Source organism: Lepidochelys kempii, chromosome 7 (genome assembly GCF_965140265.1).
Source record: "Lepidochelys kempii isolate rLepKem1 chromosome 7, rLepKem1.hap2, whole genome shotgun sequence".
In the NCBI taxonomy this organism is placed as follows: Eukaryota; Metazoa; Chordata; order Testudines; family Cheloniidae; genus Lepidochelys; species Lepidochelys kempii.
In genome coordinates, this window is record NC_133262.1 from 30763678 (window position 1) to 30779695 (window position 16018).

Genomic DNA, 16018 nt, shown 5'->3' on the forward strand with positions numbered 1-16018 from the left:
GGTGACGCCCGCAGAAACGCCGCGGCTGGCGGGCACGTGGCTACGTTCGCAGCCGGGCGGGGTGGCTTCCCGCCGTCCAGCAGCGGGTCCGGGAGCGGGCCGCTCCGGCGCCTGCAGGGGCTTGAGGTGGGCGCTGTTTCCCGTCACGCCCAGCGGCAGCCCAAGGCGTAGAGCTCCCGCACCCGCACAGACTCGGTGGCGTCAGAGGAGTTTTATTCTCAAATACAAAATACAGGTGGTTCGCTCAGACGGATAAGAGACGGCCCCCTGGGCGGGGCTACAGGAGCTGCCCCCCCCCATCTCACGTCATGCTCTCCCGCCCCTCCCGTCTCCGTGCAGCTGCTCGCATCCCGAAATCCCTCAGCCCCGACTCTTAGCTGATCCCAACCGAGGGGGGGTGGGTGCTCAGAGAGCCCCACGTCCTACCCAACCCCCACGGGGGGTGGGGGTGTCGGAAAGACGGGGGGGGCAGCTGCGGGAACAGACACTAGCCAGCCCTTCCCGCACACCTAAAAAGGGGGTGGAGGGAGAGAGGAACACAAAGGATGGCAGCACCCAGGAAGTGGGATGAACCCAAGCCCCCTCTTCCCCATTCTTGCCTCTGACTCCCCACCCCCCATGGGCCTGTCCTCCTTTCCCCCACCCCCCACAATCTTTGGAGGAGCCGATTGCACAAACACCCCTTAAAGTGACTGATTCAGTCCCCCACCTCACCCCCAAGTCTAAACGAGCCCCTCTCCCTAAGCTTTTTATGGCCGTGCTTCCCCTTCACCCAGCTTGCTCTGAAGGGATGGTCTAGGGTTTAATTTGCTTGGGTGGTGGCTTTCTTTAGCCTCACTCCCAGCTGGGGAAGGGGCGGGGGCTGTAGAATCATAGAATATCAGGGTTGGAAGGGACCTCAGGAGGTCATCTAGTCCAACCCCCCCTACTCTGAGACCACCCCACACACCCACCCCCAACATTCTTAGTTTAAAAATAGATAGAAATTTCTGTCTCAATAAAAAAACTCTTCCCTTCTCCCTCTCCCCCCACCCCAATCTTATCCAGGAGGTGCAATTCTAGCTCCCACATTGCAGGGACTAAACATAGGGTACTGTTCACCTCCCTCCCATGTGCGCCATTGCTCAATGGGGGTCCTGCCCCATTGCCCCACAGCAGGAGTATCAGATTAACAATGGCCCTGGGAGATGGGGGAAGACATTGGTGGAGACATCACCTGGGTCTGGCCCCCTGTTCGGGGCTCTCCCCCACCATGCAGCCCTGAGAGGAGATGGTGCCCTATGCCACCTGCCCGCCCCCCCAAAGAAAGGATTAAAAGAAATAAAATATAGATCCAGCACCCCCCACCCTCTCTTTAAGGTGACCCTACCCGTCTGACCCTCACTTCTCATTCCAGCCCCAGAGCCTGGCTGAAGGGACCTGCCCTCAGATCTTAAGGGGTGGCGGAGGCAGTACTCACAGGATCTCCCTCCCCTGTAGGGAACAGCTGCCCCTTCTTCTGCAACAGTGGGTACAGACTTCCACGGGGTGGGGTGGGGCAACCCTGAACTGTCAGTGGCAGAAATGGACCCTAGTCTGACCTGGAAGCCAAGGAGAGTATGTCTCTTAGAACTGCTCCACAGACATGTGCATCCACCCCAGAGACACCTCCTTGCCCTATGGCCCCCACACCTGCCCCACAGAACACCACCCATAATCACCCCAGGGCTGCCCCACTTTCCTGTCAACCCAAAAACCATTCCCACTTTAGCTCCTAGGGGACTTCACATTTCTGTCACACTGAGACAACCCCCTATGACCCCCAGACATACACAGGGCAACCTCCAGGTTTAAATCAAAATGAAAAAAACAAAAATAAGATGAACGAAAAAACGTGTCCACATGGGGGGGGGCAAAATGCCCCCAAAAGAGGCTCATCCCCCCCTAAAAAAACCCAAATGAGATACCCGCCCACATTCTCCCCCACAAGCAACAGAGACAATAAATAGCCCCCCATCCCTGCCCCACAGGCGCTACGAGGGGGGGTTGTGGCGGCGGCCAGGTGGTTTGGGACGCGGGGGCCGGGCGGGGAGTGCTGAGGAGGAGCCAGAGGAGGACGACGAGGAGCTGCGCCGGGCCTCGGCCCCTGTGCTCGACATCTTGAGCTTGCGGCGCTTGGCTAGAGGGGCGTTCTCCACACTCTTCAGGAAGAAGCCCTCGCGCTTGCCCTTGTTGAAGGCCTGGGGGGCAAGATATTGGGGGTGGGGGACAGGATGAGACCCAAGATTCACCCGCCAAACTTCTCCCTGACCTGGTCTGTTCCCCCCCCCCCCGCCACCACCCCCACCCCATATGGCCTATTTCCCATCCCCACCCAACCTATTCAGACCCTCACCTCTTCCTGCCTGACACTATCCTCCCTCAAAGCCTCAACCCATCCCCACGCCCCTGCCTAAGAGCCAGTCCCAACATGAGGGAGACTCAGCCAGTCCCCCGGCCCCCAACCAAGGCCGCCTCCTCCTCCACCACCACCCTTGCTCTCTCATGGCCATGCGCCAGACCCCCCCCCCCTCACCATGAAGGCAGCGTTGACCCCTGAGCGCACGGCGGGCCCTGAGGACTCCAGGATGTCAGGGGTCATGAGCGGGGTGGAGGAGAGGGCACTGCCGTCCTGCAGCCACTCGCTGTAGCGCAATGTCGACATCTTCAGCCGCTTGGAAGGGTCCACAGTCAGCAGCCCTGGAGCAGGGGAAGGAGAACACACCCATGGCTTAGTGATGTGGGGGTTGGCATGAGCAGGATGGCACTTCACCAGCCCTTCCCCTGGGGGGAGCAATACCCCAGCCCCATATACTGTGACAGTGATGGCCATATCTGTGACCAACTGCGATTGCCAGCAGTCCCAAGTTATGGCACAGCTCTTTCTAAGCAAGCACATTTATTCTAAAGGTGAAAGCATATGACAGTTCCTACCCCCTGCTAAAGGCTTCACAGAGAGCCTGTCTAACCGGGGCCTCAGCAGGCTAAAGTCCTTCCAACCACAGGCGCCGACTCCGTGGGTGCTCCGGGGCTGGAACACCTATGGGGAAAAATTGGTGGGTGCTCTGCACCCACTGGCAGCTCCCCGCCCCGCCCCAGCTCACCTCCACCTCCGCTCCAGCTCCTCCTCTGAGCGCACTGCCATGTCCTGCTTCTCCTCCTGGCTCCCAGCGCTTGCACCTCAAAACAGCTGTTTTGCGGTGGCGAGGGAAGGAGGGAGGGAGGGGGGAGAAAGGGGAATGTGGCACACTCAAGGGAGGAGGCGGGGATTTGGGAGGGGTCCAATAGGGGCATGGAGGGGGCGGGGTTGGGGCAGGGACTTTGGGAAAGGGGTTGGAATGGGGGCAGGGCAGGGGTGGAGTCAGGGCGGGGTCAGGGGGCGCGAGCACCCACCAGCACTGAGAAAAGTTGGCACCTGTGCTTCCAACCCTTCCCAGGAAGGATTGGGCCCCCCCTCGGACAGAAAGGTCTGCCCATTTGCTGGATCATAAAGCAGCTCCGAGTCCATTTAAACTCGGGCTGTTTATCCAAATGTCTCCTCTTGGTCTGTTGGTCTCTGGAGAATCCCATCTGAACCAATCTTTGCAGCCTCTCCAGGGGGAGGGACCTTTCTAGGGTGAGTGAATTTGCCTAATGACCCCTGCCCCGCCCCCCCTATTCTTTGATCCTGGAGGGCTGTGGTTCCCCCTCCCCCATGGAGTTACATAATCCCTGGCCCACAATGATACAGAAACTTAATACAAAGCTATTACATGAAATTCCCAGATTCACACATGCCACCTCCCCCACCTCTTGGGAGAGGGGTTTCCCAAGCCCAACAGCACCACTTCCATCTGAGGTGGGGTGAGGGGTACACCAGACCCACAGATTCCCACTCCCCCAGCGCTTGGAACAGAGTCCTATATATTGACCCTTTATTTCATGCCACACTCCTCACCTCTGACCAGCTCTTTGGCCTCCTCGGAGACCCCCCTCCAGGCCTCACCCTCCAGTGAGAACTGCCCCTCCTTGATCTTGTGCATGATCTCAGCCGCATGGGTTAACGCGCCGCCCTCCTGGCTGCTCTGGAAAGGCACCTGTCCGGACAGCATGGTGTACTGGGGGGTGGGGCGAGAGACAGTGGAGTAGGGGTGTTACCAGACAGTCTGGGTGAAGCTGACTCAGGGCAAATATCAGCAAGCTTCCCCAAGGGGAGTGATCCCCCAGCCCCCCTGGGAAGGGGGTGATCCCGCAGCCCCAGACACCGCCAACCCACAAGCATGGCACAGGGCTAAGCATTTGCTTTTTCCATTCTAATGGCTCAGAGAGGAACCGAGATTGTGGAAGTGGCTGAGACACAGGGACTCCCCAGTAGAGACTTCTGCTTTCAGGCATTTCCCTTCCCCTTGCCCTGGAGTAGCCCCACCAGCAACACGCCCTCACTAACACCCCTCAAGGCCCAACAGCTCTTCAGGATACAGTACTGTTACTCCAGAGTCAGGGTGGGTGTCGGGCTTGGCACTAACGGCCCAGTGCGCGGTGCACCAGCTCTTGGAGTCACGTGACTGCAGCAGAGCGGCAGCTTCTGTTCTAAAAAAATCAGTTTCTAGGCATCCTGGTTTGGGGGAAAACCTGGAAAACCCTCACAGGACCCCCCTCCCCCCACAAGCAAAGGAATTCCTCAGAGAAGCCCAGGGGGGCCTGATGCCGTTCCCAGGAGTGGTGGGAGAAGAGGGGGGCCTCCATGTGTGGACAGGATTATAATTGTGGGCGGAGCCAAAGTCAAGCCTTGGGAGCCTATTCTTTGACCCTAGTGGGAGGGGAGGATTAACCCTTTATTTCCTCCTCTCACCTATCTATGGCCCCACAAAGTCACGGGATCTCCTGGTCAACCTCTTCCTGGCCCTAGTTAAAATGGCCATCCATAAAACCAGAGTGAGAAGGTTGGCCGATGGAGTCTCCTGTGACTGTGGGGCCTATTTCCAATCCTCGGTCTGTTCACGTATCCAGGCAGAGTTCCTCTGGACGGCGTCCATTGACTCCCTTGACACCTTCGAGGAGCAGTGGACGCTGTCCGGGATTCTCTGCTCAGTGTTCCCGTCCGGTTCCCTTTGTTTGACCCTTTGACCGCACTCCTATCCCTGTTATTTCATTACTTGTCCCCCGGATTTATTTGGTATCCAGGTCCTGTGTATCCCCCTCTTAGGTTGGGTGGGGATCCTTTAGCAGTGGACAGGCTTCGCCCGCCCACTTCCTGGATCCCAAAAGGATCTCCCACCCTGACCCTGGAATCAAACGCCTTTATCCTTCCTCTCCTCTGGAGGGCAGGAAGTCAGACTTGCTCAGGTAGCAGGACATGGAACAAAGCTGTCAACACTTCCCTTCCTCCCCACAGGACTCCATGGGCAGGCAGGGCGGGAGGAGTGCCACCATGTGGTTATATTGTTCAGTCCTGCTGAAATCATTCACCTCTGGGGTGGAGCGCACAGTGCTTATACAGCGGCAGCGGGGAGACTGGGACCCTTCCAGAGCCCTGGGATCGTAATGCTCCCTCCCTGTAGGGATCTGGGGTGCTTTTGTACTCAATGCTGGCCTCCCCACTATGCATACCAGGATGACACCGAGGCTCCAGAGGTCGCAGGACTCATCATAGCCCTCATCAGTGAAGAGTTCGGGAGCGGCATATTGCAGCGTGAAGCAAGGCGTCTGCATGGGCTGTGAGCCCGAGGGGCGCAGGCGGGCAAAGCCGAAGTCAATCACCTTCACTGGGGCACCCTCTGACTCATCAGCATACAGGATGTTCTGGGGAACAGCAGGAGGATGGGGCCTTGAGCTCCTGGGGCAGAGCACCCACCCCCAGGACCTGCACCCCAAAACCCCAGGATCCCGATCGCCCAGACCCCACACCCCTATTCCCAAATCTCCCAAGCGCCACACCACAAAACCCAAGGCCCTGCACCCTGATTCCATGGTCCTCCAGGCCCTACACCCCAATCCCCCAAGGCCCTGATCCCCCAACATTTTACCCTAGTCATGCACCCAACCTCCTGAGGCCCTGCCTTCCCATTCCCCCCATACCTCAGGTTTGAGGTCCCGGTGCACCACGCCGACGTCATGCATGAAGCTGACAGCTGACACCAGGCTGCGCATGATCTGACTGGCCTCTGACTCGCTGAAATGCTGCTTCTTCTTGATGCGGTCAAGGAGCTCACCCCCCCGCAGCAGCTCCATCACCAGGTACGTATGATACTGCCCGGGGAGAAGGTGGTGTCACTGAGCAGAGGGGGATCCCGCGACACAGAGACACTGCCACCACTAAGATGCAGCTGCCTCTCGGGTGGGGTACAGGGGCTAGTTTCACAAGGATCCCTCGCCCAGCACTGAGATGCAGCCACCTCTGTGGTGGGGCATGGGGGCTGTAGATGCCCAGGGAAGAAGGGGAGTGCTAGTCCCAGGGAGTGCTGACGGGGAAGGGGGTACCTTGTCATGATGAACCTCGTGTAGTTTGACGATGTTCGGGTGAGACTCACACAGCTGCAAAGCCATCACCTCCCTCTGGGTGTTCACCTCCATCCTGGGGGCAGCAGGGAGAGAGACGTTAGCTGAGGCTCCGGAGAACTGCACTGCGGGATGGGGGAATGGAAGGACCCGGAGGAGGTAGTTGTGGTGAAAGGGGACAGCAAGGGGGTGAGAGGAGTGTTCGGGGAAGGGAGATGATGGGGGGGTGGGGAAGGCAGCAGGGGATTGTGAGGGGGGTGTCTGGTGGCTAAAGGGGGGAATCTGGAGGTGTTGGGAGGGTCCCATAAAGGGTGATGGAGGACAATGGAGAGCCTGAGGGGTCAGCGATGGTGGGGGCAAAGTCCGGAGCGAGGGGTGAGTCTGAGGAGGCACCTCGAGAGTTGTTATAGGAGCAGGAGTGGGGGTGTTCCCGTGGGAGTGGGGGGGTTGGTTGCCATAGCAGCTGGAGCATGGGGGGGTTGCCAGGGGAGCACCCCCACCTCTTGCTGATGATCTTGACGGCGAACTCGGTGCCACCCTGGCGCTGCTGGCATTGGCGACACACCGAGAAGCTCCCCTCGCCCAGGGCTGCCTCCTTCAGGTCCAGGTCATAGAGCTGGAAGAACGGAGAGTCCTGGGGAAGGAAGCGGGGAGCATCAGCGGTGCCCACTGCTGGGGAGGGATCCCCCCTTCTCCCCACAGGGACCCTGATGAGGAATCCTGCTCCCGCTAAGGCCCCTCCCTCACCAATTACCCAGCAGCCCCTGCCACTCCCATCAAGCCCCAGTCGCTCAGGGGGCTCCCCTACCTTCATCATGGCACTGCGTGCCACGGCAGCACTGCCCGGGCGCTCCCCACTCAGCGCCAGGTCCAGCACATCCGTGGTGATGGCATTGTGGTTGAACAGGATGGAAGGAGCGATGAAGGAGTAGCCCTGAAAGAAGGTGGGAGGGAGAGATAAGACTGAGGCGGTGGCAGGGAGCCTGCAGACATCTCCATGGCTACAGCACCCAATGGAGACCCCCCACCCCAGCCCCTCGTGGGTCTGGCGGGTGCAGGAGATTCCACACACACACACACCAGAGAGCACCCCCACTCTTGTCAGCGAGAGCAGGGGATTCAGGAACCAGTGCCCTCTGCCAGGGCACAGAGCTCAGCGGCCACACACGCGAAGCTGGCAGGGGAAGGGGATAGCAGGGCAGGGGTCTCACCTGGAAGACCTGGTCTAGGTTGGGGGGTGGTGATGGGTGAGCATACGAGAGGGCGGGTGTTGGGGGAACCTCAGTGAGGGACTCACCTGGAAGACGTGGTCCAAGTTTGGGACGGGGGGTGCTGATGGGTGAGCAAGTGAGAGGGCGGGTGTTGGGGAAACGTCAGCGGGGAAACGTCAGTTGGGGAAACGTCAGCTCATCTGGAAGACGTGGTCCAGGTTGGGGTGGGGGCCTCCCATGGACAAGTACACCCGAAGCGGGGGGGTTGGGGGAACCTGGGAAGAGTCAGTCCAGGATGGGGGGGTTCCAGCAGGCGAGCGCACAGGAAGCTGGGGGACCCCAGCAGGGGGCGTGTGTCTCTCACCTGGAAGACGCGGTCCAGGTTGGGTGGGGTCCCGGCGGGCGAGTACACGGGCTCCAGGCGGGTGAACTCCTCGGCAAAGTTGCGCACGTCCAGCTCGCTGCGGACGATGGGTTTGAACGGAGCCTTCACCCGCCGCGCGGCCAATTCCACCCAGTCCAGGCCCTAGGGGAACATGAGGGTCAGCATGAGGGGGAGGTGAGTGGGGAAAGGGGTCTAATGTGGGGGAGGGTCCAGCACAGGGCCAGAGCCTAGCTGAGAGGGGGGGCGCACTGGGTCTCACTCCCCCAAGACCACCTCTAGGATGTGGGGCGCTAGCCATGTCCACGGGGAGCTGTGTGTGTGGCTGGTAGGGAGGAACATCGCTGGTGGGGGGGCTGCATGTTGTGGGTGGGGAGACCTGCCAGGGGGGACTGGAGGGCACCACAGCTGGGGGTGCACACGAGGCTCTTTCCCAGGTGTGCGAGGGCTGTGCGGGGATCCCTGGCCGACCTAAGCGATGGGGGGGGGACGTGGCCAGGGGGCCCTGGTGACAGGGGCAGTAGGTAAGGGGGCTCTATGTAGGGCCTCTCCTGGGACAAGGGGGTAAAGGTGAGGGGGTCCCTGCCCGGGGTGTAGGAGCTGTGGGGAGGAGGCAAGGATCCCTACCTGAGGGGGCTGCACTTGGGGGACCCTGCTAGGAAAGGGGGTTGTGCCCAGGTGGTGGGGAGCCCTCCTGAGGGTCTCGAGCCACGTGAGAGTGGGCTGCGGTCAGGGTGAAGGTGTCCCTCTCTCCCCTCACCTTGAAGAAGGGGTGCTCCTTGATGTCCTGGGCCCCACTGGGCCCCGAGCCCAGGCGTTTCTTGGGGTCCTTGCACAGCAGCTTCTGCAGCAGGTCGCGTGCCACGGGGCCAATGACAGTTGGGAATGGGGGCTGGCACTTGAGGATGCGTCTGTGGCACAGACAGCTCCGTTACCCAGCAGCCCCTGCCAAGCCCCCCTCCCCACCTCCCATTACCCAGCAGCCCCTGCCAAGCCCCCTCTACGCCCCCATTTCCCAGCCGCCCCTGCCAATCCCCCTTACCCACGCCCCATCACCCAGCAGCCTCTCCAAACCCCCCTCCACTTTATCCCCCTGACTCCTGACAATCCCCCTCCCTGCACCCCATTACCCAGCAGCCTCCTCACCTGGACACCTCGGCCTGCGTGTTCTTCTCCCCCTCCAATGTAAAGGGCGAGGCCCCCGTCAGCAGCTCAAACATCAGGATCCCCAGGCTCCACCAGTCAACAGACTGTGGGGGAGAGGGGTGGTGATGAGCCAGGAACCCCCCAAGACTGACCCCACCTCCCACTGCTAGGGAGGGGGCAGTGAATCTGGAATGACACCCTCCTTCCAGTAGACAGCCCCCCCCAACCCTCCCGACACTGCTGCTGGGGTGGGAGTGACAGGCTGATACACCCTGCCAGCCAGCCCCCCATTTGCCTGCCAAACCCAGCTCCCCCCGCCCGCTCAATTCACCCCCCTCCTGCTCCCTCATGGCTCTTTGCCACTCCCTCCGACCTTACAGTACCCCCCCCCAGCCATGCCTTTCCTCCCATTCCCCTCATCTTGCCATGCCCCTCACTTCTCCCACCCCCTTCTCCCACATCACTATGCTCCCTATGGAACCCCTGGCTCCCTCGTCATACTCCTCTCCCCCACCATGCCCTCCCATTCATTACGCCCTTCCCCCAACCCTCCCCCAACTCACCTTGCCATGCCCTGACTTGCTGCGGATGATCTCGGGGGCCATGTACTCGATGGTGCCGCAGAAGGAGAAGGTGCGATCTTTCTGTGGGAGAGGGGTGAGAAGAATGTGGGGGCTCAGTGCCAAGGTCCCCGCTATGGAGCCCCCACAAGGAAGAGAGGCTGCACCTCCTCCCAGGCCCCAAACACCAGTGACTGGTGGAGGGGGCAGAGCAAAGAGACACCCCCTTGGGAAGCAAAGAGACTCTCTGTTCCCTGCTTTTCATCAGAAAGATGGGAGAGGGGCACAGAGTGAAGGCAGGGAGATCCCTGTGGGGAGGGGCAAATTTCTGGAGGCAGAATGTGGGGGCTCTCTAGGGGAAGGATATTGGGGGATTCCCAGGGGGCAGGGTGAGGGGATGGGGGAGGAGTCCCCGGGGCAGGATATTGAGGTCCCCAGGGGTGGCTATGGGGGGGAATCATCGGGGGCAGGGTGTGGATGTCTGACCTCCTCGGTGAGGAACTCCTTGCTGAGGCCAAAGTCAGTGAGCACCACGTGCCCTTCGCTGTCCAGCAGGATGTTCTCCAGCTTCACATCCCGGTAGATGATGCCCAGCTGCAAATGAGCACAGGCTCAGAACAGGCATTCCCCAAAGCCTGCATCCCCCACATCCACCCGCAACATGGCTCCTCAGTGCCCCTCCAACCTGGAGTGCCATCCTCCAAGAACGCCTACAGGACAGCACACCCATAGTCCCCATGGCATGGCCCAAGAGCCCCCCAGGAACCCCTATAGGACAGTACCCCCATAGCCCCCACGGCACCGAGAGGCCCCAGGAACCCCTACAGGAGAGCACCCCCATAGACCCTGTGGCATGGACGGAGAGCCTCCCAGGAACCCCTGCAGGACAGCAACCCCGTAGAACCTATGTCATGGCTCGAGAGCCCCCCAGAGACCCCTAACAGTACAGAACCCCCATGGCACCAAGAGGCCCCCAGGAACCCCTACAGAACAGCACCCCCACAGCCCTTGCGGCATGGCCCAAGAGCCCCCCAGGAACCCTTACAGGACAGCACCCCCATAGCCCCTGTGGCACGGCCCGACAATCCCCCAGGAACTCCGACAGGACAGGACCGCCATAGCCCCTGCAGCACGGCCCGAGAGCCCCCCAGGAACCCCTACAGCACAGCACCCACATAGCACCTCCAGCATGGTCCAAGAGCCCCCTAGGAACTCCCTACAGGACAGCACCCCCCATATTCCCTGTGGCACGGCCCCTCAGAGCCCCTCCATAGCAGAACAGTCTACCTGGTCTCTGGAGTATCCTCTCCAGATATTTCCCATCCTCCCAGAACATGCACCCCCTGGAAAGTGGATGCCCGTTCTGCTCCCTCCTGCCCCATCCCCTAGGCATATCCCCCCACCTTGTGCAGATGCTCCAATGCCAGCACGATCTCCCCGGCATAGATCCGCACCTCCTCCTCCGTGAAATGGTCACGCTGGTACAGATGGGTGAAGAGCTCCCCCCCACTCACGTAGTCTGCAGGGCCGGGGGGTGGGGGAGGACAGGGAGTGAGAACCCAGCACCCACAGCCAGGTCCCCTCCCCCTCTCAGTTTGGTCTGGATTCCCTCACACCCCATGGCACGGGAGGGTGCCATATGCCTCCCCTATCGCTCCACCCTCACTGCCTCTCCCCCAGGAAAACTTGGGGAGGTGGTGGGGTTAAAAGGGAAATTTTCCCCAAAAGCCTGTGTCTGTCAGAAATTTTTGATTTTTTATCAAAAAAACAAATGATCCACCATACATCTCCCATGATGCACCATAGTCCTGGCCCTCTCCCCCCAGCACTGGTAGTGTCATGAGCCCCTGGCTGTGGTGCATCCTGGGAGATGCACACCAAGTTCCTTGGTTGAACCACATCTCCCACAATGCACCACAGCCTCCCCCTGCTGCGTGGCTTGAGCGCCTCATGGGAGCTGTAGGTCAGCTGCCTCATACACCCCATTCTCCTCTATAGGCTAAGCTCCCTGGACAGACTACATCTCCCATAATGCATCATAGTTTCCCCCCATTTGGAGGCACTAAGCGGTGTGTCAGAAGCCCATGGCCTGGTGCACCATGGGAGATGTAGTCCAACCAGGCTGCACTGTACATAAAGGATAGGAGTGCGAGGTATCTGAACTACAACTCCCATCAGACATGGCAGCAGTACTTCTCTATCATAATAGTTCCGTTTTTTAATTCCTGCTGAAAAACTTGAAAATTTTCCCCTGGAAAAGTTAGGCAAAAACCATTTCCCCCTCTGTTTTCATCGAATATTGCTGTGGAAAACAACACTGGTCTTTCTCCAGCTCCACCTACTGCCCCACCCCAGAGTCTCCCTGCTCCCCCACCTGCTGGGTCCCATTATCCTACCCTCCCCATTCCTTTGGATCCACCTCTGCACCCTGGCATCTGCCACACCCCATCCCCTGGGTCCCAGCGTCCCACCCTCCCCTGCCCCCTCCCAGGGGTCCCCCATACCCAGGATGAGGTGCAGCTTGGAGCCAGTCTGGAAGGCATAGTGGAGAGTCACTAGGAAGGGCGATGCCCGCACATGCTCCAGCACGGCCCGCTCAGTGCGTGTGTGCTCCGTGGTCTTGGCCTTCTGCACAATGGCAGCCTTGCGCAGCACTTTCATTGCATACAGCTTCCCCATGTCGTGGCCTGTCATCTTGCGCACCAGGAACACTTTTCCGTAGGCTGGGGGATACAAAGGGGCATCAGAGGATCTTCCTGTAGGCTGGGAGCCCAGAGGGGGACATCAGGAGGATCCCAGGAGACTGGGGAGACGATGGGACCCAGGAAGTGGGGATGGGAGCAGCAGGCTCAGGGAAGCAGGGGACCTTCCTACAGGCTGGGGGGAGAGGGGATTGATGGGGAGGGCGCCATCCCATTGGGAGGAGGAATGGGGTCACAGCCCCCCAGTGCATCTCCAGTGCCCCTCTCCATGGCACAGCCCCCCAGTGTCCCCCACTCACCTCCAGTTCCCAGCACCTTGAGCAGTTCAAAGTTCTCCATGCCAACCTTCTCTTCATGGCCAGTCAGGTTTGCTGCCACAGAGACAAGATTATGCGGATGGGGGGTCAAAGCCAGCCTGGGGCCCCGTGCCACCCTTCCCCACCGGCTCACCACAAACCTTGCCCTTTACCTCCTCCCACACTATCCCAGCCCACAGGTCCACACACCTCACTCCCTCATCCCATGCCGCAGGCCCATACTCCCTGCCTTGTCTTCTCACCTCATCCCAAACCCCCACCTATGCCCACACCCAGCTCAGGCCCATCCCCCTCTAAATGTCCCTGCCTTACCCCCGCATCCTGCTGCACCTCAGCCCCCACCCCCTGCCTCAGCCTCTCCCCCAGGGATGGGTGGGGTCAGGGTGCAGTGAGGAGGAGCCCCCGTTTCCTGCTGGTGACTCACAGCAGGTTTTGGTGCCAAGGGGCTGGGCCAGCAACTCCCATCCCCACAGACACCCTGGGACCAAGCCAGGGTGGGGTTAATTGGGAGGGATCACCCCTCCATTTCCAGGTGGAGACACTGACTCATCCCCCCACATCCCTGTGGTGCTGCCTAGTGGGAATCCTAGATGCCACTTTCCTCTGCCCCAAAGAGGGTTCCCAGGATCGAGGGGGCATCTAGGTCTGGTGGCAAATGTGTACGGCAGGGGTATGAAGTGCCCAGAGAGACATCACCTTCCGCCCATAGGGATGGCAAGGTGAGAGGCACTCCACAACCTTCTATGAAGGGCGGCACAGAGTTCAGGGTGCAGTGGGGAAACAGGAAGCTTGCAGCTGGGAGGAGCTTGGGGTGAGATCACCTGCTTAACAACACCCCGCCAACTCTGGCCATATCTCCCTACGTCCCCCCACCATACCTGTCCCGCTCCCCCAGGTTCCCCACAGGGCTGCGGGTGTACTACTCTGCCCCTCCAAGTTCCTGGCAGCTAGAAGGAGGCTTCTGCTCCTTCCCCTCAACCCCTCACATGTCCTGGGAGGTCCCAATCCACCCATGCGACCCTACTCAGCTGGCACCGAGTGGCAGGTACCAGGATGGCCACCTGGCACCACCACTCTCGCTCTCTCCTCCATTGCAAAGGCTCCAGGACTCCGGATGGGAGGCTGCCCGAGCCCAGAATGGTGAGTGCCCCCTGTCCATCCCCCACCCACTCAGGACAGGGGCTTCCCATGGGTTTAAACAGGCATCACCCCGGGGCTGCCATGCAAGAGACCCTAGTGCCCAGGCAGGCAGTGTGAGCTTTCTTGCAGCAGGACCCAGCTCGGGGCAGGTTAGGCATGAGTCTGGAACCAGTGGTGGATGAGAGCCCAGTGCCCAGCTTTGGGTGGGTGAGGCAGCCTGCCCTTGATGCAGCCCCTACCCCATTGCCTGTGTCACACACACCCCGGCTAGCATCCATCCCCCACACAGGCCCTATCCCTCTGTCCATGTCACACACACACCCAGGTAGCACCCGGCCTTATTGCCCATGTCCCTGGCCACCCCCACTCCCCCAGCAGGCTGTGTCTCATACGCCTCCAGCTCGTGAGCCCTCCAAGCTGCCAGTCCCTGGGGAAGGGGGGTGCAATGACTAATCCCCACCCCCGCTCCCCTGTTGCTGCTGCCCACCCACGGGACTGAGCCTGCACTGATGGGGGGTGTGATAGGTCTGTAGGGAGAAGAGGGGCAGGGCCACCTCCCCATGGCTCTGCACTTCTTCTCCCCGAATAGCCACCCTACCCCCAACAACTGCCACCAGGGGCCCTGCACCCCCAAAGGTCCCAGGGGACATGCACAGTTCAAATCAATGGCCCCCTGCGACCCTGAACTGCACTCCCCACCCCCTCCTTCTCCCTGCACCCCAGCACTGCACTCTCCTCCCTGCACCCCGCCACCCCCTCTTTCTCCCTATACTCTAGCACTGAACCTGACTCTCTGCACGTCTGGACTGCACCCCCCCTTCTCCCTGCACCCCGGCACCGCACCCGCCACATTGCACCCGCCACCCCCTCCTTCTCCCTGCACCCCGGCACTGCACCCGCCACCCCCTCCTTCTCCCGGCACTGCACCCGCCACCTCCTCCTTCTCCCTGCACCCGCCACATTGCACCCGCCACCCCCGCCTTCTCCCTGCACCCCGGCACTGCACCCGATTCCCTGCACCCCGGAACTGCAGCACACCCCCCCCCCATCCTCCGCTACTCCCGGGACCTGCCCTCCTTCCCCCGAGACCAGGAACGGCCCCTAACCTGCGCACCAAGCCCTCCAGGCACCCCGACACGATGCCCCCCTCCCGGCCCCTGCGCCCCGCCGGGCCCGCTCCCCGCCCAGTACCGTCCGTGAGCGGCAGCTCCACCGTCTCCTCCTCTGCCCCGTCCCCCATAGCCGCGCCGGGCCGGGATCTGCTCGGCTCGGCTCGGTTACATGGCCCGGGCCCGGCGCTTCCTGGTGCCGCCGCCGCCTCCGGGCCTGACTCAGGCGGCAGGAATGTGACAGCGAGCGGGGAGCTGAGCGCAGGGACCGCCCCGGGGAGGGACCGACAGACCCCCCGCGCCTCCGGGGGCCCACGGTCCCGCACCCTCGCCAGGGGAAGGAACAGACGGACCCCCCCGCACGCCACAGGACGCCCACCCCAGGATCCACACCCCCCGGGACCCCCAGATCCCCATAAGGAACCCCCCTGATCCTGCCCCAGGGAGGGACCGACAGACCCCCTTCACCCCTCATAGTGATCCCGCATCCCCTCCCCGGGGAGGGACCAATAGACGACCCCCCCTCAGGTCCCTCACCCCAGACAAATCACCCCACAGGTGACCCAGTGATAACCACCCCCCCATCCTGTCACCCAGACCCTGGGGAGGGACCCGACACACGGGTCCACAGGGGATCCCCTGCACCGCCATAGGGAACTCCCAGATCCTGTACTCCTGTGGACCCCCCTGCATCCCATAGGGAACCCCTACGGATCCTGCCCCGCCCCAGGGAAGGACTGACAGGCCCCTCTTTGCCGCTCAACTCTGGGGAGGGACAGACCGACCCCACACTTGCTGTGGGCCTCCCAACCCCCATAGGGAACCCCTTGGTTCCCATACCCCCTGCCCCAAGAAGGTAGAGAGAGACCTCCCCATACACTCCCCTGAGGACATGCTCCCTGCACCCCCCCCCAGGAAATCCCTTAGGATCCCACACTCCCTGTCCTGGGGAGGGA

The 16018-nt window shown here is 61.2% G+C and overlaps 1 protein-coding gene across 1 annotated transcript; it reads right to left on the minus strand.

Annotated features, from left to right (window-relative positions):
- Nucleotides 1–196: 196 nt before the first annotated feature.
- RPS6KA4 (ribosomal protein S6 kinase A4) lies at nucleotides 197–15326 on the minus strand. The gene is made up of 17 exons (XM_073351717.1): nucleotides 15145–15326; nucleotides 12796–12867; nucleotides 12299–12517; nucleotides 11198–11313; nucleotides 10281–10388; nucleotides 9798–9878; nucleotides 9235–9338; nucleotides 8849–8999; nucleotides 8071–8232; nucleotides 7304–7429; nucleotides 6996–7129; nucleotides 6478–6571; nucleotides 6076–6246; nucleotides 5608–5799; nucleotides 3956–4115; nucleotides 2555–2718; nucleotides 197–2219 (listed from the first exon to the last, which is right to left on the minus strand). The coding sequence occupies exons 1-17, from the start codon at nucleotides 15191–15193 to the stop codon at nucleotides 2013–2015; spliced, it is 2310 nt and encodes a 769-aa protein (XP_073207818.1). The 5' UTR covers nucleotides 15194–15326; the 3' UTR covers nucleotides 197–2012.
- Between the last annotated feature and the right edge of the window lie 692 nt (nucleotides 15327–16018).

Excerpts from the sequence above, each read along its gene's own strand:
- RPS6KA4 (XM_073351717.1), bottom strand. The coding sequence starts at position 15,193 with ATGGGGGACGGGGCAGAGGAGGAGACGGTGGAGCTGCCGCTCACGGAC. Across the intron at positions 9,879-10,280 it reads AGGAGTTCCTCACCGAGGAG|AAAGATCGCACCTTCTCCTT; the intron begins GTCAGACATCCA and ends CCTCTCCCACAG. Across the intron at positions 5,800-6,075 it reads ACCGGGACCTCAAACCTGAG|AACATCCTGTATGCTGATGA; the intron begins GTATGGGGGGAA and ends GCTGTTCCCCAG.